Genomic DNA, 22,926 nt, shown 5'->3' on the forward strand with positions numbered 1-22,926 from the left:
ACTGGACCACCAAGGAAGGCCCTGATTTCTCTTGTTTTTAAAAAATGCTCCACGGAATAGGTATGAAATATAAAGTTTAAACAAACTAGACTCGATGACTTATTCCCCATCACTTTTTCTTTCTACATGAATTTCTGCTGTATTTTCCAGACAAAGGTTTGCTTCACATTCCAAGGCCAAACCAGATCAGATGTAAGATACAGCAACAACAACTGTGTGTGTTTGTAGGTGCTGATACAGATAACAGGGGAAGAACCTGTAGGGATGATTTGACCCTAGAATCTGGAGTTCTCCTCCCTTTACTTTCTCCTGTACAAGGTCGTCTACTAGCATTTCCTTACTTGTCACTTCTACACCCCCAACTGTAAAACTCCCTCCAAGGTCTTCCAACAATCTTGAGTCAGTCATAACCACAGTGGATCTTTGTTAGAATTATCTGTGCTTGTTAATAATTTTGTGGGCTTTGAACAGTTATGATGAGTGACTACCTGACTGAGTGCTCTAATAATTGAAACATTACTATGTTGGGAAAACTCTAATATGAAGACATTATTGTGGAAAAGAAGGTAATGGTTGGAACAGTGAAAATCTTTTCATGTGTTCACTGAGAGTCGGGTTATTAGAAGCTAACAGTTGCTCTAAATAAAACACCTCACTTAGGGAATGCTACGGTCTGGATGCTTGTTTTCCGCCTAAATTGATAGGTTAAAATCCTAGCCCCCAGGCTGATGGTATTGGGAGGTGGGGTCTTTGGGAGGTGACTAGGCAGTGACTCTGGAGCCCTTGTGAACTGGAAAGGTGCCCCCATCAACAGACCACAGAGAGCTTGCTTGCCCCTCTGCCATGTGTGGTTACAGTGAGAAGGCCATTTATGAATGAGGAAGCAGGCTTTTACCAGACACAGAACCTGACCATGCTGGCAGTCTGATCTCAGATTTCCAGCCTCCAGAACTGTGAGAATTACATTTCCAGTGCTTACAAGCAAATTTCTGTTGTTTATAAGCCATTCACTATATTGTTATAGCAGCTCAGATGGACTAAGATGGAATAAGTTCCCTATAAGATTAAAGATTTCAGAAACCTTTTAGGGCGAGGCTCAGGAAAAAAGAAGCTAGCATAGCTTTGTGGTTTACAGAAGGGCTCTCAAGTCATATTTTTCTGGATTCAGATCTCAGTTTCATATTTATTAACTTATATGGCTTTAGGCAAATTGCTTAAAACACCAGGTTTTAGTCATTGGAATAAAATGATTATTTATGGATCTGAATCAATGTGCTGGGAAAGTACACTCCTTGCTCTTTAAGGTGGTGTTATTAGTGAAAATGAAAATGAAAGTTGCTCAGTCGTGTCCAAGTCTTTGTCACCCCATGGACTATATAGTCCATGGAATTCTCCAGGTCAGAATACTGGAGTGGGTAGCCTTTCCCTTCTCCAGGGGATCTTCCCAACCCAGGGATTTAACCCAGGTCTCTGCCTGCAATGAAAGCAGATTCTTTACTAGGTGAATGACCCGGGAAGCCCAGTGTTACTACGGTGTGTCCTAAAAGTAACTGCCAGATTACTGTGACAGAGGCCTGTGGGGTTTCTTGGTTCTTACTGCATATCTGTGGTGATGATGGGCGGGAGGGACAGGGTGGGGTGGTTGAGAAAGGTGTTTTCAGGAGGATCACATAGGGTTGTGCAACTTGTATTCAGCACCAGCATGAGGAGGGCTGGAATCCCATCCCACACCCAGTTCATCAGTCCCTGTGCCCTGCCGCAGGGCTGCGTCCACCCAGAGACGTCAGATGTCATATGGTTCCTACCATATGACTCATCCTGGCACTGTCTGGACCAGGGGTGGACCTCAACATAAAGACACATCCTGATCTGGAATCATCTTTTTTTAACAGGATTTTAAAAATTGGTATAAAGTTAGGATTTAAGAGATACAGATTATAAAATCTGAAAAGCAGAACATGGGTGCTACATTTCAAGTTCCTGCTCAAAAGTGCTCATTTGGAGTATATATCTGCAAGATCTTTTTAGTTTTATTAATAACCAAGCCCTGTGTGTGTGTCTAAATGTGTACTTCAGTTCCTGTTGAAACAAGAATCCTAAATTTTCTGAACTCACATCACATAAGCATAGTCTCTAAAGCATCTCTTTGGGTAAATACCGAAAGGAAGGCTCTCCATGCTTTTGGATAGGTTCTCCTCCTGTAATCCACAAGTCAATCTCCATAAAAAGCCTCATGATTTGTGGGTTACCCTGCTGCTCTGCATTGTATCTTCTTGTGTCTGAGTTTCTCACATAGTGCTACGAAGCAGGGAAAGGTTTTTTTCCCTGGGTAGTAGGCAAAATGTACTTAGTATATGTATTGCTTAATGTATTATATAAAGATCTCTTTTAGACCTAATTCTCTCTTTAAAAGTTTTATCTCCAAGTAGAATTATATTCTGGAGTACTGGGGTTAGGGCTTCAACATATGAATTTGCAAGGGGGCTCGGAGGAGGTGAGACAATTCAGCCCATAACTTTGTAGGTTTTGTTCCCCTTAGAGTAAGCAGGCACATGAAAGATAACATCTCTTATGATCAGAGATATGACTATGTATTGTGTTTATAACTGATTCCCTTAGAAGCAACTAGGGAATAATGCTTTCATGGGTATTCTTTGTTGTTTGGTTGTTTTGTTAGTCAGTGAGTCTGTCTGACTCTTTTGCAACCCCACGGAATGTAGCCTGCCAGGCTCCGCTGTCCGTGGGATTTCCCAGGCAAGAGTACTGGAATGGGTTGCCATTTCCTTCTCCAAGGAATCTTCCTGACTCAGGGATCGAACCCAAATCTCCTGCATTGGTAGGCAGATTTTTTACCACTGAGCCACCAGGGAAGCCTAGGTTATTCTCTGTAGCATCCTGCATATTGGGTTACTTACGCAGTTATCACCCCCACTCATTGATCTGAGCTAGGTAGAAGCCGACTTTCTGAATCTTCCTTTCCCCATCTTTCTGAATTCTTCCCTAGCAGTTGCTTGTTTATCAAGATGCCCCAACCTGGGAGCTATTATAAGTTGTCCAGGATGGCATGAATAAAAAGCTGCCATAAGTACCTGTGGAGTTGGTCCTAAATTTGGGTGTGCATTAAAATCACCCAGAGGGAATCCTAGACCCTCTGAGTCAGAACCTCCAGGGTCCCAAGCATCAGTACTCCATGTTTTCAGCTTTTCAGAAGATGCTGTTGCCTCCTAAAGTCTCAGAATCACTGAGCTACCATCATCTATTTTCTCTTACATCAAATCACATTGCCCCGTGAAAGGAGGCTGACAGAATTTCCCAGAACTTCCCTGTGGAATCCAGGACTCAGAACAGATGACCTGCATGCCTTAAAAGAACATTAGACGACAGAAGCAGATTTCTGGCAGCTGGTTGTAAATTTTCTTTTGAATTTTTCATCTCCATGAGAATCAAAAAAGCAGGATTTATTAAAAGAGGCTTGCTCCTTGGAAGAAAAGCTATGACAAACTTAGACAGCATATTAAAAAGCAGAGACATTATTTTGCCAACAAAGGTCCATCTAGTCAAAGCTATTGTTTCTCCAGTAGTCACGTATGGATGTGAGAGCTGGACCGTAAAGAGAGCTGAGCACCAGAGAACTGATGCTTTTGAACTACGGTGTTGGAGAAAACTCTTGAGAGTCCCTTGAACTTGTTACCGAAGTAACAAAGGACTTGTTACTGAAGTTGTTCCTGAAAGCACTTTTCAGAAAGAAGTTTGGGCCAGGCTGAAAGCATATTTAAAGCTCCCCCCAAATGACATGAGAATTTTCAAGCAGATCATCAGAAACAAGGAGAAAGAAAAGTTACATGCAGTTAACGTGGAAGAAAGCAGTGTCCTCAGGGAGAGGTGGCTGTCAGACAAGTGCATGATTGCCATTGTGAACTTCTTGTCCAAAAAAGCAAAGCTGTGATGACCAGCATGGCACAGCTAAGTGTTTCCAGAGATGTGCTGTACTACTGCTTCCGCTTTTCAATTCCTGAGCCAAATAAACCTTGCTGTGCCTTAAAAAAAAAAAAAAAATGGAGGGAGATCAAACCAGTCAATCCTAAAGGAAATCAGTCCTCAATATTCATTGGAAGGACTGATGCTGAAGCGGAAGCTCCAACACTTTGACCACCTGATGCAAAGAACTGACTCATTGGAAAAGACCCTGAAGCTGGGAAAGATTGAAGGCAGGAGGCAAAGGGGATGACAGAGGATGAGATGGTTAGATGACATCACCGACTCGATGGACATGAGTTTGAGTAAGCTCCAGGAGTTGGTGATGGACAGGGAAACCTGGTGTGCTGCAGTCTGTGGGGTCACAGAGTCAGACACGACTGAGTGACCGAACTGAACTGAACTGATTTGAACAACTTTGCCTGGCGTGCTGCGATTCATGGGGTCACAGAGTCGGACACGACTGAGCGAATGAACTAACTATGAATAGTTTACCAAAGTTTATTACATTATCCTTTATCATAATGAGATGGGAGGGTCAATAGAATTGTTTGACTTTTCTTTCTCATTTACTGTGGTTCCCTTTTTCAGCTGTCACAGTATAGAACCAAGCTATTGGGTATGTGGCTTATATTGATTTTCTTTCTGTGCCTGCTTCTGTATTTTGGTATAACTATAGTAAGAAGTACATTTAAACAGTTTAGGGAATATTGTTAGAAGCAGTAGCCTCTTGGTTGACTTTCTGTTGTACTTTTCCTAATGTTTGTGCCTTGGCAATCAGGAAACCTTCTAGATCAGTGGGACCAGCTCATTTGGGGCAAGAAAGGTGAGCAGGAAGGCAGTGAATGCCACTTTCTTGTGTACACCTCCTAGAGAATCTCCAGCTTCCACGTCCTGCCTCTCTCCTGACCAGTTTGTAGATGAACCTTCAAGTGAACTTAGACCTTCATCTCATTCAGGATCCATGGCTTCATGTTGGTAGGTCTTGGGAAGGAATGACTACCTCTGAACATCTTCTTCGAAGGCCACTTTCTATATAATTGCAGTGCACTTTGCTCGTCCTATTGTGAATGAAATGATAGCTTTTTCAGGGCTTCCGGAGAGCAGTACTGGGCTTGGGACCTGTCTATGACTAGCAGAGACCAACAAGCAGGTCCCTAACGTTCTGGTGTGTGATGCTGTCCTTTAACTACCCCCTTACCTTCTGTGGTAGTGCTTCCCAAGCCTTCCTTGCATCCATCACCATTTCTTGTCTTGTCCTTCAAAAATTATTCATTCTCTGTTCTATTTACGTAAAAATAATTATTTATATTTTATTCTATCTGTATCTATCTTCAAAAATTATTAATTCTACATTTGCAGAGTAGCATATGTTGGCTGCTAACTTAAGCAGATAAATACAGCTCAACTCCATACTAGCCAACTCGTGTACTTTCCTCGTGTCACATAAGGTGGTAACCTGATTATAATGCATACATCTTAAAGGAGTTAGTCTTTTAAACAAATATTTATGGTTTTGTGGGGTTTTACCTAATTGATGAATCTACAGGACATTATAAAAATGTTGGAAAATAGAGAAGAGCACAAGGAAGTAATTAAAGTGATTTATAATTCCACAATTTGAAGAAAACTACATTTTGATGTGTATGATTCGTCTTTATTTCAAGACGTTTGCATGACAGCCCTGCTCATTCTCTTCCCTTTACAGATTTTTTTCTACCTAAAATGATATTTATGCTTTTCATCCCATTAGATAGCCTTCTAAACTCTGTGATTATGTAGCCGTCACTATCTCGTTTTTGCACCTTTAAATTATTTTTGAATTCCTGTGAAAACTATGGTGATGAAAATATTTACAACGATGAGCTTCATATAACTCTGAATATATGCTTAGAATAAATGTACCTAAAACAAATACACATTTTAAAAGCTTTTAATACATATTATTCACCTGCCCTTCTACAACAGTTTTTATCCATTTGCCCTCCTACAAGCATTTTTCTCAGAGTTCCCAGAATTCTCTTTTAAATTATTATTATTATTTTGGCCACAGCCTGTGGCATGCAGGATCTTAGTTCTCCAACCAAAGATTGAACCCAAGTCCCCTGTACTGGGAGTTCAAATCTCAACCACTGGATTGCCAGGGAAGTCCCTGAATTATTATTTTTTAAAATTCTTGCCAGTTTGGTGACCAAAAAAAATTTCAGTGGCTTACCTTGCATTTCCTTGTTTTGATAGTGAAGTCCCTCATGCCTCACTTTTTTACACCTGCTGGAAATAATTGAAGGTAGTGATTAAGCGGGGTCACTCTAGAGCTGGACTAGTCAATTACTGGTGACCTTGGGTATATTCCTTCGTCTCCCTAAACTCACCAACTCTGATAATGACAATACCTACTTCATGAAGTCCGTATGGAGATTAAAGACAGTATCACATGAGAAGTGCTTAGAACATGCTTACTGGCATTACAATAAGTACCTGATACCTACTAACTATTTCCATGTTCTCTGGCACCTATATTTCTTCTTATATGAATTGCCTTTTCGTTGTCTTTGCTAGGGCAAGTGGTTTTTCTGGTTTGTTTGTTTGTTTGTTTTTGGTTTGGAGGGGCAAGAGTTTTTAATATAGTAAGTATGTTAACTCATTATCTAGTATATATTGCAATCCCCTCACCCCCACCAACTTGTGCTTTGTCTTTAACTTTTATTCAAAATGAGGAAATATTTAGGTATCAGGCAATTCAGGCCAGGGAAGGCATAGTTTTGGTCCAGCCTGGTTCTTTTTTCTGCCTCTCAACTTCTTGGAGTGCTTCTTGGAGTCACTTTCCCCTCAGTGAGAAGGTCTGGTATTGATCTTTGTCATCAGAAAGCAGAAATGGCATTTTAAGCAGGATAACTTGTTGTATTAAAAATCACCACTATGGAATAAAACTTTGCTTAATTTATGTAACTAATAGTCATGGCAGATGGGCATCCATGGTTAATATTTCACCATTTCCCATTTATCACTGAATCCAAGTTGTCAGCATTCCATTAGTGGTGTTGTGAAATTAATTACTTCTTGAGGGAAGCTTTTGAGATCAAGATCCCTGATAGATTGAGTAGCCATTAAATGCTACTACTTTTCTCCTGTTTCCTGCAAATTATATAATAGAAAGAAATCTTTCTAGCCACAAAATCTTGTATAAAAGGGGAAAATGTTCATTATTTTGGCATATATACAGTATTAATAATGAAAGTTTTTCACTTCACTGGAAAAAATATGGACACAGAGAACATTATTTTGCCTTGCTAAACAGGGAATTGATCAGAACCACCCTTATAAAAGCATGGAAACTCTGCTTTAGCTGCCAACTTATTTCAAAAAGCTATTAAAAATGGGCAAATATTGCTGCTGTGTGATGGGTATATGGGAGTGTGTTATATTATTGCTAGTAGCCTTGCGTACGATTGAAATTTTCCATATAAAACTTATTTTTAAAAGTAGTTTTGTTAACAATATTTACCACTAGAGATATAGGGAAAAATTGAACGTCTTTTACTTCTGATTCTTCCTCTGGCTTTTGCCATGTGATTCCCGCATAGATAAATATCTTCTTTCTGCTCACCCCTCCTACTTATTAAAATCACATCAGTCAGTCAGTGAAATTTGCTCAGTCATGTCCGACTCTATGTTCCACGGACTGAACTCTCCAGGCCAGAATACTGGAGTGCATATCCTTTCCCTTCTCCAGAGGATCTTCTCAACCGGGATGGAACCAGTTCTCCCGCATTGCAGACGGATTCTTTACCAGCTGAGCCACACTTAACTATTTCCTGATCTCTTTTACTCAATATCGTTCATTACCTTGTATTTTGGGATTTTCCCAAAAAATATTTTTAAGCACTGAGTCTCAAACAAACACTCAAATTAAAGTATGTATTGGTGATATTGGGCATAAGAGCAAGCAAATTTCAACTTCCAAATTTTATATTTCCTTATTAGATTTTCATTGTTGTTCATTGTGTTGTTTTACTTTAAGCAGGTTCAATTTTTATGTTTTTTAAGATAAAAAATTAAACCATGATTTATATCATTGAAAAATTGTTATGATATACAAGACTGAAGATGCTCACCAGTGCTGAAATAGACACAGAATAGACAACACTTAGAGTTGGTCTCAGAGCTTATAAATTGACTATACTTATTTAACAATCTTTTCTTTTTTTGCTTCTTATTGGCCTTTATTTTTCTGCAAGTAGACTGAGGCTATCTGAGTGCTTGAACTTTGATATGTAAAGCAATATTTTCAGATGATGGATACTACATATGCTATAAGTTTAAATCAAGAGATAACAACAATAAATAGTGGTAAATAAAAACTGTTAGATGTCTCAACAGTAAATAGTAAAATACAGAAATTATTCTTAAAAAATAAAAAAATGCAGAAAAAGATCCAAAAAATATTCTGAAAGTCAAGGAAGAAATTTGTCATTAATGTGTCAGTGTATTTTTTAATAAGTATGTATTTTACTTATTTAACAATCTTTATCTTTGCTAAGGGCATCTCAGGTGGCACTGGTGGTAAAGAACCCATCTGTCAATGCAGGAGACATGAGATGTGGGCTCAATCCATGGGTCAGGAAGATCGCCTGGAAAAAGGCATGGCAACCCACTCCAGTATGCTTGCCTGGAGAATCCTATGGACAGAGGAGGCTGGTGGGCCACAGTCCATAGGGTCGCAGAGTCCCACACGATTCAAGTGAATTAGCAAGCACGCTGGCACGCATACATATAGATAGGGCTTCCCTAGTGGCTCAGTGGTAAAGATTCTACCTGCCAATGCAGGAGATGCCGGTTCATATCTCCCTGTGTGGGGAGGATGCCCTGGAGGAGGAAATGGCAACCTACTCTAGTATTCTTGCCTGGGAAATCCCATGGACAGAGAAGCCTGGCAGGCAATGACTTAGGGGCTAAACCAAGGAAGAATGAAGTGGCTGGGCCAAAGCGGGAAAGACCCTCAGCTGTGGATGTGTCTGGTGGTGAAAGTAAAGTCCCATGCTGTAAAGAAGAATGTTGCATAAGAACTGCAGATACCTACAAGCTATAAAACACAAAGGTGCTGTGACTTCCAGTCCCATCAGTCCTTCACTCATAAGCCAAATGTCGTGAACCGTATAGCTCCTGTAGTGCATTTGTTACCTACACCCAGGAGTAAAGAATTGAGAGTGATGAGCAGTGAGCAGAACATTTCTCTATTTTAATCTTTAATTCTCTCAATGCAAATATTTTGACTCTCGCTAGAGGAATTTAACCTCCATGTTTCCATTTGCAGGCAAAATGAAGGACCGACTAGGAGAACTCGTGGAGTTAACCAAGCAGTTTGACCAGCAGTTCCCGGACGACGACGATGATTTTGACTCGCCTCACGAGGACATCGTGTTCGAGACCGACCACATCCTGGAATCCTTGTACCGAGACATCCAAGACCTTCAGGAGGAAAACCAGCACCTGATTGCCGACGTGAGGCGGCTGGGAAAGCAGAACACCCGCTTCCTCACGTCCATGCGGCGCCTCAGCAGCATCAAGCGGGACACCAACTCGATCGGCAAGGACATCAAGGCCCGGGGCGAGAGCATTAACCGCAAGCTGGGCGCCATGAAGGCGCTGAGCGAGCAGGCGGAAGTCCAGCACGGCGCGCACTCGGCCGTGGCGCGCATCGCGCGTGCGCAGTATAGCGCGCTCGCCCGCACCTTCCAGGCCGCCATGCATGAGTACAACTGCGCCGAGATGAAGCAACGCGAGAACTGCAAGATCCGCATCCAGCGCCAGCTGGAGATTATGGGTAAGGACGTGTCGGGCGACCAGATCGAGGACATGTTCGAACAGGGCAAGTGGGACGTGTTCTCCGAGAACCTGCTGGCCGACGTGAAGGGCGCGCGGGCGGCTCTCAACGAGATAGAGAGCCGCCACCGGGAGCTGCTGCAGCTGGAGGGCCGCATCCGCGACCTGCACGACCTCTTTCTGCAGATGGCCCTGCTCGTGGAGCAGCAGGCGGACACCCTGGACGTCATCGAGTTCAACGTGCAGAAGGCCGTCGAATACACCGGGCAGGCCAAGGTGCAGGTGCGCAAGGCTGTGCAGTACAAGAAGAAGAACCCCTGCCGGACGATCTGCTGTTTCTGCTGCCCCTGCCTCAACTAGCAAGTGACCCTGGGCCGCCACACCTCCATCCCCGAGCGGGATGGACGGGGAAACGCTCTGGGGGTAGATTTTGAGGCCATCTGTCCCGGGGTGAATTGCGCTAATCACTATGGACCTGAGCCCTTAGAGAAAGGAAAAAAAAAAAAAAACCAAACACGAGGTGCAAGAATTCCAGCCCATCTCGTACTTGGAACAAGGGTGGATCCCACTCGCTGATTCTTCAGTCACGACAGATGCCAGCTGAAGTTTTCTGAGGTCGTTTAAAGGGCACATAGCACCCTTGCCTCTTAAAGGAAGCCAAATAAGGAACTGACGTTGTGACTTAACTCTACAGTATATGTCCAAGGCATGTTTGTACAAGAACCTCTAGCCGGAAGTCAATTCTGGATCAGCTCAAAGTATGAACTTGTCATCAAAATTCCAGTTCGTTTACCTTATCCTGAAAGTACCTCTGTTCTGTACCTTTTCGAGTGAAACTGACCTTGGGAAAAACTGCACATCTTCCACTTCTGAGGCTTCCTCTGGTTTATGCTATGCGATCCCCATCTGAATGTATATCTTCTGCTCACGTCCTCTACTTACTAAAATCACATTTAACATTTATTATTTCCTTACCTCTTTACTTTCAGTATGTTCCATCAGAATACATTATGGGATTTTTTTTTTCCCCAAAGTTTTTTGAGCACTCAATATTGAACAAGCACTCAAATTGAAGTATGTATATCACATTATATATTTTTTCATAAATAAAAATAATTTAAAATTTATCTTTTTACTTGATAATTATGAATACACTTATATGTAAATGTAAAGTACCAATATTTACTAATGTATGTACATAATGACCAGTTGGTTTAGCTTTACCTTTGTAAATATGATATATAAATATCAAGAAAAACATTTTTACTGTATTGATGTTGGTTTGCTTGTTTTGAGTTTATCTTGCTCCTGTCTGCATCTCCATAGTTCAGTTTGGATCAAAACCACCCAAGTTTGTTTTGAGTTGTTTGGTTATGGTGGTAAAGAACAGATATCAAATGCTGAAAATGCATACAGAGTTAGAAATATTTAAAAAAAAAGGTCTGAGAAATAATTACTTTTCTTTTACTGTGACCCTTTCCTTTCATGCATTGAAATGTAGTAATTTAAAACAGGGATTCCCTGGTCTGCCTGCAATGCGCGAGACCTGCGTTCTATCCCTGGGTCGGGAAGGTCCCCTGGAGAAGGAAATGGCAACCCACTCCAGTATTCTTGCCTGGAGAATCCCATGGATGGAGGAGCCTGGTGGGCTACAGTCCATGGGGTCGCAAAGAGTCAGATACGACTGAGCGAATAGTCTTGTTTTTCAAGTTAAATAAGCATTACATTTTAAGCATGCTTTTTATGTATTTGTGTCCTGACCATTTAAATCTTTGTCTAACTTTTCAATTATTGTTCTAAAACTTCTTCTACCACCTTGTTTGAGGCTGCAACTGGTGAATGGACCTCTGAATGGGGGAGGGGGGAATGAAAAAGAATTCACACAGGGATGTGTTGCTTTCTCTCCTGAGTTATTAGTAATAGTTTAGCAAAATCATCATGTTTTGGAGATTTGGTTTCATTTGCAAACTTTGTAATATCCTTACCTACACTCACCATGTTTCCTGTCTTTTTTATGAATCAACTCTGAACTCTTTCTACTTATTGTTTAATAGATGAGAGGGTTTATTCAATGGTCATTATTCTCAGGTGCTTCAGACAGTGAAATTTTAAAAGAAGTAGAAAGAATATCTGAACTCTTTGGAACTCACTAACTAATCTGCTTATGACCATGAAATCTAGCCCTGCTCCTAATTTTAATTTCATGGTTAATATAAGAATTGTGGAAACCAAGTCCCACTGGATTCTTCTTAGACTTCTCCCAATTCTTTCTCAGCTAATTCCAGGGATGATATGTTTCACCTTTGACCTAATTCCCTTTCTCTAAAAAAGAAAAAGTTCACACAGCTCCATTACTAAGTCTTCTATGGTAGTGAAGAGATACTGGGAATACAGGACATGGGCTATTACTAGTTTCCATAAGAGAGAATACTTCCTGAGTTTACCCCATAATGCATTTTCTTTGTTTGGAACCATTCATGAAAGGAGTTTGCTGGTTCTGTGTATTTTTAAATTTTTTACATTGTAAAGTTAGGTAAAAATTTCACTTTAATATACTCAGAGGTTTGTGAACTGTTGCTTATTGAAAAGGCAAGAATTTCTCTTCTTGCTATTCAGTAACTATCCAACTGTGGCACAGCAGAAAAGAACACAGATTCAGGACCACACTCTCTGGGTTTAAATCATGACTTTGCCACATACCAGCCATATGACTTGTGCCTGTTTGCTCGTCTGTAAAAAAGGATACGATAGAACCCACCTCCTAAAGTTGTTGGAAGAAGTAAATGACTAAATATGTAAGGGTACTTAGGATAGTGCCTGGCACATGCTAAGTACTATATTCATTATTGTTATTGCATAACTTTCTTGTAGACTGATAGAGCTGCTATTAATTAATAGCTATCATCACTTCATGGGAAATAGATGGGGAAACAGTGGAAACAGTGTCAGACTTTATTTGGGGGGGCTCCAAAATCACTGCAGATGGTGATTGCAGCCATGAAATTAAAAGACGCTTGCTCCTTGGAAGAAAAGTTATGACCAACCTAGATAGCATATTCAAAAGCAGAGACATTACTTTGCCGACTAAGGCCCGCCTAGTCAAGGCTATGGTTTTTCCTGTGGTCATGTATGGATGTGAGAGTTAGACTGTGAAGAAGGCTGAGCGCCGAAGAATTGATGCTTTTGAACTGCGGTGTTGGAGAAGACTCTTAAGAGTCCCTTGGACTGCAAGGAGATCCAACCAGTCCATTCTGAAGGAGATCAGTCCTGGGATTTCTTTGAAAGGAATGATGTTAAAGCTGAAACTCCAGTACTTTGGCCACCTCATGCAAAGAGTTGACTCATTGGAAAAGACTCTGATGCTGGGAGGGATTGGGGGCAGGAGGAGAAGGGGACAACAGAGGATGAGATGGCTGGATGGCATCACTGACTCGATGGACGAGAGTCTGAGTGAACTCCGGGAGTTGGTGATGGACAGGGAGGCCTGGCATGCTGCGATTCATGGGGTCACAAAGAGTCGGACACGACTGAGCGACTGAACTGAACTAATTTACTTCTGAGGAAAAATACATGCTTATAAGGGCTTCTCTGGTGGCTCAGACGGTAAAGAATCTGCCTTCAATACAGGAGACCTGAATTCAATCCCTGGGTTGGGAAGATCCCCTGGATAAAGGAATGGCTACCCACTCCAATATTCTTGCCTGGAGAATTCCATGTACAGAGGAGCCTGGTGGACTACAAACCATGGGGTCATGAAGAGTTGGACACGACTGAGCAAATAACACTTACACTTCCATTCTTCTGTTAATAATCTTTAATAAAATAGAAGAAACCAAGACCTTATCCTTTTTGAAAGTTATGGTTTAAATTTTTTTTTTTACAGTGAAAGAGCGGTTTTCACAGTGGCATTTCATGCCTTCTTATATTCAAGTATGTTAGGAAGATGAAATAAGATGTTCCACTCAAAAAAAGTTAAGCAGGAAGCAGCTGTTCTGCTCCGTGTGACAAGTGCTTTCCCCTGATCCTTCCAAGCTATGAGTCAGAAAGTCCCAGAAGTTCAGCTGTGGAGGCCAGGTCACCATAGACCAAAGACTCTTCCCATATCCCACCCTATTTTCTGAAAGCCCTTCCTGGCTCTGACTGCCCTGCCTTGGGGTGGGTGAAATGCTGGCTTTTTCCTTAAGAAAGGGGGCTCCAGTGCCACAAACGGGTGGTGAGAATGGGGTTTACCTCATCCTGTGATGCTCACTTGATAACCTCTGAAAGTTGCCCGTGGGTAAGAAGCAGACTTTGAGGCAAACCTGGAAACTTCATGCACTAGGTCACTTAGGTACAAAATGAAAGAACCAATCACAAAGAACAATAGATCCTTCAGGGGCTGAAGGCAAAATCTTTTAAAGCTATTTTTAAAAACCCTTTTCATTTAAAACATTTGGCTGCACCAGGCCTTAGTGGCAGCACACAGGATCTAATTCCCTGACCAGGGATTGAACCCGGGCCCCCTGCATTTGGAGTGCAAAGTCTTAGCCACTGGACCACCAGGGAAGTCCCTTAAAGCTATTTTTTTTTAACTTTTACTTTTTAAAATTAGAGGCTAATTACAATATTATGATGGTTTTTGTCATACATCAACATGAATCAGTCATAGGTACACATATGGCCCCTCCCTCTTGAACTTACCTTCCATTGCCCTTCCCATTCCACCCCTCTAGGTTGTCACAGCACTGGCTTTGGGTTCCCTGCAACATATACTGGACTTCCACTGGCTATCAGTTTTACATATTGTAATGTATGGGTTTCCGTGCTATTCTCTCATATCATCCCACCTTCTTCCCCCCACCATGCCCCACCCCTGCCAGCTTAAAGATATTTTAACATATGAAATGACTCCTAACTAGCCAAAAGCCACAGACTTTAGGTGGTGACAACTCCAGAAATGTAAATAATAGGAAAGATGCTCACCTTGGATGCATCAGTATCCAGGATAAAAAAAAGTTAGAATTTTTAAAAAGCTGATCAATAACATTAAAATATTTGAACTGTGACATCACAAGAGTTAGTTTATAGTCTTTCAAGATAACAACTTGGAAAGAGAATAGGGTTCTTGTGTCAATGCTTTATATATACTTAAAAACAATTCCAATGCTTTGTAGTTAAATGTCACATGCAAAGATTTTTCAGGCTCTACAGTATAAACTTGCTATCTTGACAGGCAACTACTGAATATTGTGCATTGTTTAAAAATAATAAAATAGGGTACCAGTAGTCTTGGTTTCTCTGTATAAATTCTGCCATTCTACTTTCTATTAATACTATCAGAACTCTCTCTTCAAAATATGAAAGGTAAATATTAATCGATAAAATGAGAACCTAATGCATAGCAGAGGAAACTCCACTCAGTGATCTGTGGTGCCCTAAATGGAAAGGAAATCCAAAAAAGGGGGATATATGTATATGTATGACTGATACACTTTGCTGTACAGCAGAAACTAACACAGCAGTGTTGCCGTAAGCAACTCTACTCCAATTTAAAAAAATATGTAAGGTATCTCAAACTGCAGCATGCAAGTCTCTCGTTTGTAATCAAGGTGATAGTTTGAAACATGCATTTATAATCAGAATAACAGTTGACTTACTTTTGATAGCAGAATTAAAAATTATTGGAATTAATAAAATAGGACTATTAGAAATGGAAAATAAATAGGATCTAGAATATAACTGCACCATCATATAAAAATTGAGCATCTTTTTTAGCAACATACGTTATGAAGAATGAACAAGATGTCTTTATACACATAACAATGTGCTATGTGTAGTTGCTCAGTCATGTCCGACTCTTTGGGACCCCATGGGCTGTAACCCACCAGGCTCCTCTGTTCATGGGATTCTCCAGGCAAGAATACTCAAGTGGGTATCTATACCCTCCTCCAGGGGATGTTCCCAACCCAGGGATAGAACCCAGGTCTCCCACATTGCAGGTGGATTCTTTACCATCTGAGCCATCAGGAAAGCCTATAACAGTATCTGTTGGCATAACACTTTTTTTGGCTGTGCACCTGGGGGTGGTTATCAATTCCCCAATCAGGGATCAAACACAGGCCCAAGCAGTGAAAGCCCAGAATCCTAACCACTAGGCCACCAGGAAACTTCCCCTATAAAATGCTTTGATTTCATTATTTTCATGACAGTTCTGTGAAGTAATATTACCTTCTTATTTTTTCTAAGTGGAAACTAAGAAGCAGTCCTGTGCTGGGTGCTGGGCCCAGAGTAGGGGCAGCGTCCTGGGAGCAGGGGTAGGTCTTGGTGAGAGGAAGACAGACAAGACTGGAGAAAAAGCTACTTGGGGAGAAGCAGATCATCCAAGAGAATGGTCAGTCCAAAAGACTTCATGGACTGAGAATGAAAGTCTGTCTCAGGGACTGAAGTCAGCAGAATTGGGGTCAAATTGGGACCAGGAAGACTCTGTACCTTTAATAAGGTGGGCTGCAAAGAAAGCTATAAAACTGTTTTAAATTTCAGTTCTAAGAAGGGATTTTTTTTTTCTTTTTTATTCTTTTAGCCAAACAAAGATTATTTTCAAAATTGTGCACAAGGGCTTCCCTGGTAGTCCAGGGATTAAAAATCCACCTGCCAATGCAGGGACATAGATTCACTCCCTGTCCAGGAAGATTCCACATGCTGCGGAGCCACTAAGTTCACTCGACACAACTACTGAGCCCAGGTGCTGCAACTGCTGAAGCCTGCACGCTGGGGCCCAAGCTCCCCCCAAAGAGGAGCCACTCAATGAGAAGCCCACGCACCACAATTAGAGAGTAGCTCTTGCTCGCTGCAACCAGAGAAAAGCCTGCACAGCAACAAGGACCCAGCACAGCCAAAAGTAAATAAAATACATAAAAAATATTTTTAAATAGTGGACAAAATATGTTGGCTCAGGTTTCAGCTATCCACATTCCTCTCTCATATGGCATCTAGTGGGGTCATTTACACAAGATACTAGTGTAAAAATCTGGTCATAAAAGGCTGTGTTTCAGGGCAGTGGCTTTGGGCATCAGTCCTAGACTGTCCGCAGTCACTGAGGTCTTTTTATGAGGCTGCCCTGAGATGCGTCAGTCCATTTTCCTAAGTATGTCAGGCTACATCCACATCCCAGTACAGATTCCTTAGGGATCCATAATACTTGTCCAGTACAAAAATGTTCAACTGCAGGCGAATTGAGCAGAGAAATAACTGGCAAGGCCATTCCTTCTCCTGCAGGAGTTGAAGATCAAGGAGAGACCGGAGGACCCCAAACTGCCCATCCTTTGAGTTGTGAGCTTTTCTGGGCTATGAGGCCTCATTCTCCGCCTTTGGAAACCATCCTGGCAGAACTTCTGTTAATGTTCTCCCAGCTGCCAGCAGCTGGTGCTCCAACACTTTCAAAAGACGGGTTGGGACCAAATTAAGGAAAGACTCTCCAGCGGGTAGAGAGGATATAGGAGGAATGTCACCCCTAGATAAAAAGCCTGCACGTGACAAAACAGGAATTTCTCTTGCAGTGAGGCATGTTTAACTAGTTCATTCTTTCGCCCTGCCCTGTGGTTTACCCTGTCTAAAAGCACCCTTAAAAGGGAACAGATGAGGTTACAGAGCCTCTCTTTGGCGATTTTCATCGCACTTGGTCAGCCGGTTTATGGAGGAAACCTGTCAAACAAGAAATGTTACCGGGTGGCAAGATGTTAAAACAGGCACCAGGGTAGGAGAAAGTAACACCATCTCCGAACTGAAACAAAGTGCCTGTTCTCTCAATGCTGGCACTCCTCAGTAGGGGAGCTTCTTGGGTTTGGCACACTGCCTTGGGTCTTATCAATACCTGAATAACTTTGCAACAAGTGTTCATTTCCAAAAAGAAACCACAGCTTTATTAGCAAAAGTTGCGTCCCTTCTCACTGATAAGAATTTCAGTGTTATATTAAATATGACTGGCAGAGCACACCGGGGAATATAAGAACGGTGACTAGAAATCCTTTCCTTCTTCATAAGAGACAAGAGGCTTAAAATCGATATGTTTGGAAGGAATCGTGTGAATGGTGTGAATGAATTTGATATTTAAAATAGGAAGAAGGAAGGATGACCTGTTCTTAAAGTCAGAAAGCAAGATAACCCTGGACACCCTATAGGGAGGAGGATCAGGGGATATGAAGTGGAAAGAAGTTGAAAGGGGAAGATGAAAATACAAACGTAGACTTTTCAGTGAATTAACCTGATTGATTTTCATCTGTGTGCTAAGAAATAGAAATTGTGACCAAACGACTTATTTGGCTGATGTGTCAACAGTGACAATGGTTTCAACTAGAAGTTGGTAGGTTGTCTTCTTTTTTTCTCCTCTGTGTATGCCCTGTGAGTATAATTTGGTTAAATTATGTACTATAACATTCTAGAATATAATTTTGTTTGGACCTAACCTAAATTCAGTGTAGTAAGTGGGTTGAAAATTTTGGAAATTTTGCTTAACACCTAAAGGCTTGTATAAATTTCTGATAATTCAGAGTCTTTATACTCACTTGCACATTAATTTCTTTTCCTTTCACATTTTTTATAAAACAAAATGAAAAAACTGTGCCTCAAAGTTTAATAAAATATGATTGTCACTACTCTCTTCGTCCTACTATTACATTTTTCTTTAACAATAAATAAAACTGGGAGAGGCTGATGCTATTAATTCCATTTAGTCTATTGTTTCTTCACCTGGTCTGCTTTAGTCAGAAGAAAATTTATATGTATGTATATATGTAATAAAATGTATAATATATATATATATATATATTTCCCTTTTCAAAGTTTTTGCAACATTTAAAAACAAAATAGATACTACAGTTTACACCTCAAACAGTAACTCCTGGGATTAAAGGTACATCATGTAGCAACTGAACAACTGAATTACCTTCTTTAAAAATATTGCTAAAATAAAACAAAACAAAAGGAAATATTCACGCATTCAGATATATATTACCATTTCCTCTGATTTATTTGACTGGAAAAAGAGGCTGTGATCTGCCAATGTCCACAGGCTCTTGTGGGCTTAGTTGACAGTGTTTGCCTTCTCCATAGCTACACTGCACAACTAAATTATCAAATGAGTAAGGCAACTAAGAATAAAGGGGGAGGGAAATGACTGCTCCTCAGTGCTTGGCAGCACAAAAACACAGAGGTACCACTTTTATTTTACAGAGTAGTGGGTCAAATGAGTGTGCCTACACACTGTCATGGGAAATGGCCAAGGGAGTGTTCCCTTTGACTCTCTCCTCTCTGTACCTTCTTTGTAGATGACCTCATCCATCCCATGGCTTCACTGCCTTATGGTGATAATTCTCAAACCTTTGTGGGGAGAAGACTGCTCACTGACGACCCCAGCGTCTGTCTCGAGTTTGCCTGACAAGGAGGAAACATACAGTTTTAAGTGCACTCAAGGTGTCCTCATGCCATCAGCATGAGTGGGCCACCTCCCTGAGCAGGTGGCCCCCAAGTTAGACTCTTTTTCTTCTAGTTGCAAGACCGCTCTTATGCTCACCTTTGGAAAATACTGCTTTTGAGTAGCAAGGGTGAGCTCATAATGACTGCACTGGGTCCTGCCCAAGGATATCCTAGGATCACCAGACATGACACCATGGCATCTCCCTCCCGCCAGCCTGTGGTTCTGCCTGCACCGTGGGACACTCAGACGTTTGCCTGAGCCGTTCACTCAATAATCTGTATCTTAAGCCTGGACTTGTCGCCTGAACTTCAGACTTTTATATCCTACTGTCTACTTGAATTCCCTTCCTGAATGTCCCACAGATTCCTCAAATTCAGCTCTTTCTTCCTCCTCTGATGGACTTCCTTCAGTTAATGGAATCATCACCCTCCCAAATATCTAGAGGCAAAACATCAGAATTGCTTTCATTCAATTCTGTCCCCTCTGTCCACAACCAAAAAAGAAATTAAAGAATTGCTGTTTATACTTATTGAAAAAATATGAATATTTGTGGGTTATTATGTGGTTAATGTGGGCTTCCCTGGTGCCTCAGTCCGTAAAGAATCTGCCTACAATGTGGGAGACATTTGATCCCAATGTTTGATCCCTGGGTTGGGAAGATCTCCTGGAAGAGGGCATGGCAAACCACTCCAGTATTCTTGCCTGGAGAATCCCCATGGCCAGAGGAGCCTGGCGGGCTGCCTTCCATAGGGTTGCAAAGAGTTGGACACGACTGAGCGACTAACCACACACATACGTGGCTAATTTAATCCAAAATGCACACGAGATACTTGAACTGTAAAAGCAGCTACAATTTTCCATCTGGATTTTTCTAAGTGACCCAACAAGAAAGTTTAACATTTCAGGAATTGCCTTTTGATTTACATTTAAGTTTATATAGAGGCTTCCCTGGCTGCTTAGAAAGTAAAGAATCTGCCTGTAATGCAGGAGACCCCAGGTTCCACCCCTGGGTTGAGGAATCCCCTGGAGAAGGGGATAGCAACCCACTCCAGTATTCTTGTCTGGAGAATTCCATGGACAAAGGAGTCTGGTGGGTTACAGTCTCTGGGGTCACAAAGAGTTACACAAGACTGATTGACTAACACTTTAAGTTTATATAACCATCAATGTGGTTGTTCATTCAATAACTGTCTATTAAGTGCAGAGCTGATATTACTTAATTCTGGTCTAAACTTGCATACCTATTTCTTTCAAATACATAAGTTGCCAAGCACCAGCTTTTTGCAGATCTGTCATCCCAGCATAACTTTTAATAGCTTCTCCTTTCACTTTCACAAGTGTCTGAGTGTGTATGATAAATTGTATGGTCACCCAACATATATCTGATATATAATTTGGGTGTCCCTTTGTATGACATTTTCTTAGTTCACTGTGCCCTTTAATATCTAGCCAATATAGTCTTGAGTCCCCATTGTGAGTAGCTGCAGGAAGACTCTACTCTTTGTTAGATTTTCCCTTTCCTTGTTGTAAGACCATGGGGACAGAGGATATGGCCTTTCTCACTGCCACTTCCTGAGGCTGTGTTTCCTACTTGCTAAAAACAGAAAGTAAAATTAAAACCCCTAAAAAAAAATCAAGTATAATAATGCAAAGAAGAGAGAAAATTAAGAAAAACTAAAATGTTAAGTTCAAGATTCAGAAAACTAAGGTCATGGCATCTGGTCCCATCACTTCATGGGAAATAGATGGGGAAAGAGTGGAAACAGTATCAGGCTTTATTTTTGGGGGTTCCAAAATAACTGCAGATGGTGATTGCAGCCATGAAATTCAAAGATGCTTAATCCTTGGAAGCAAAGTTATGACCAACCTAGATAGCATATTAATAAGCAGAGACATTACTTTGCCAACAAAGGTCTGTCTAGTCAAGGCTATGGTTTTTCCAGTAGTCATGTATGGATGTGAGAGTTGGACTGTGAAGAAAGCTGAGTGCTGAAGAATTGATGCTTTTGAACTGTGGTGTTGGAGAAGACTCTTGAAAGTCCCTTGGACTGCAAGGAGATCCAACCAGTCCATCCTAAAGGAGATCAGTCCTGGGTGTTCATTGGAAGGACTGATGCTAAAGCTGAAACTCCAATACTTTGGCCACCTCATGCGAAGAGTTGACTCATTGGAAAAGACTCTGATGCTGGGAGGGATTGGGGGCAGGAGGAGAAGGGGACAACAGAGGATGAGATGGCTGGATGGCATCACCGACTCGATGGACATGGGTTTGGGTGAACTCTGGGAGTTGGTGATGGAAAGGAAGGCCTGGCGTGCTGCGATTCACGGGGTAGCAAAGAGTGGGACACGACTGAGCAACTGAACTGAACTGAACTGAAAATGTTAAAATCCAAATACAGGTTAAAATAGGAATATCATGAAAAGTGAACTATAGCAAGATAAAATAACTAGATTTAACTATAAAATAAAAATTAAAAGCTAAATAAAATAAAATAAAAGCATAAATATAGATTAAGAAAAAAATCTAAACTAAGACTAAATATAACTTCAATCAGATATAAAAGTAATAATACCTTTAAAGAAAATGCAAATAAAGGTAAAAATAAGGAAAATAAGATAGAGGCATAACACTTAAATAATAAAGAACTAAAATATAAATGGGACACATCCCTGGTGGTCTGGTGGTTAAGACTCTGAGCTCCCAATACAGGGGATTCAGGTTCTACCCCTGGTCAAAGAACTAGCTCCAGCATGCTACAATCAAAGATCCTGTGTGCCACAACTAAGACCCAGCACAGTCAAATAAATAAGTAAATAGTGTAAAGTGTTTCTCACAGTAAAGTGATCTGAAGACACTGCTCCAAAAAACAAAATTTGTCTTTGATAAAACTGGAAAACAAAAGATGAGGGGGAAGGAAGGAGAGAAGGGAGTAAACAGCCCTGTTGAAAGCAGGCTAAAAGTCCTTTGCAAAATTCCCAGTGGGCTTCTCTGTAGTTGAGTCTTGAATTGCTGGGAGGCAGAAGGCACCAGGCAACACAAACCTCCCTCCCCTGTCCGTCCCTTGTCTCATGTTCCAGCAACCTTGCATCCCTTGGTGATACCTCTAGCCCTTAGCTTTCTGAAAGAAACTCATCACAATTTCAGCAGAGTCAGAGCAGGTTGGCCTCACACTTGCTCAGTCACCAACACTGTTCTTTGGAACCCAGAAGGAAAGCACACCGAGGTAGCTGAAAGTGCCTGGGAAGTATTTGGTAATCCCCACTGTAAGCAAACAGAATGCTTCTCTTTCTCACCTTCAGATGAAAAAATATGTCCTGGTGTTAATGCTGTTTAGTGATAATGTTATTCAGTCTGGTTCTTGGTCTCTTTTATCAATAGAAATTGGTAACAGGCCAGACAAGAAATTCATGCAAAGTTTTATTGGGACTTGGGCTGCAGCTCAAGGGAGTGAAAGCAAATAATAGATTTCGTTGCTTGCTCCCTTGGCAGCGTGAGGTTGTCCCTTAAATGGGGTGAGGGTAGGGCCAGATTTAGGCGTTGGGAGAGGGGTGGCTTAGGTGGTCTCCCCACCCCCTTGTGGTGCTGTGTGCAGGGATCATGGGAAGTAACCTGCTTTAGCTCCTGACACCTCAGAAGTGGCAGTTGGGTTTTTGATCTTATCAAACCAACTGTCTGT

At 41.3% G+C, this 22,926-nt stretch overlaps 1 protein-coding gene and 1 non-coding gene across 2 annotated transcripts in view; one reads left to right on the plus strand and one right to left on the minus strand.

Annotated features, from left to right (window-relative positions):
- STX11 (syntaxin 11) overlaps positions 1-11,381 on the plus strand; it is a 36,631-nt gene extending 25,250 nt beyond the window's left edge. The window contains exon 2 of the mRNA XM_018053298.1: positions 9,290-11,381. Within this exon, the coding sequence (XP_017908787.1) occupies positions 9,295-10,158 (864 nt within the window). The 5' untranslated portion in view covers positions 9,290-9,294 and the 3' untranslated portion in view covers positions 10,159-11,381. The remainder of the gene's footprint in view (positions 1-9,289) is intronic.
- Positions 14,271-14,343, minus strand: TRNAW-CCA. Its single transcript has one exon. It is a non-coding gene; the product is annotated as a tRNA-Trp (tRNA).

The sequence above is a fragment of the Capra hircus genome, chromosome 9 (genome assembly GCF_001704415.2).
Source record: "Capra hircus breed San Clemente chromosome 9, ASM170441v1, whole genome shotgun sequence".
Classification (NCBI taxonomy): domain Eukaryota; kingdom Metazoa; phylum Chordata; class Mammalia; order Artiodactyla; family Bovidae; genus Capra; species Capra hircus.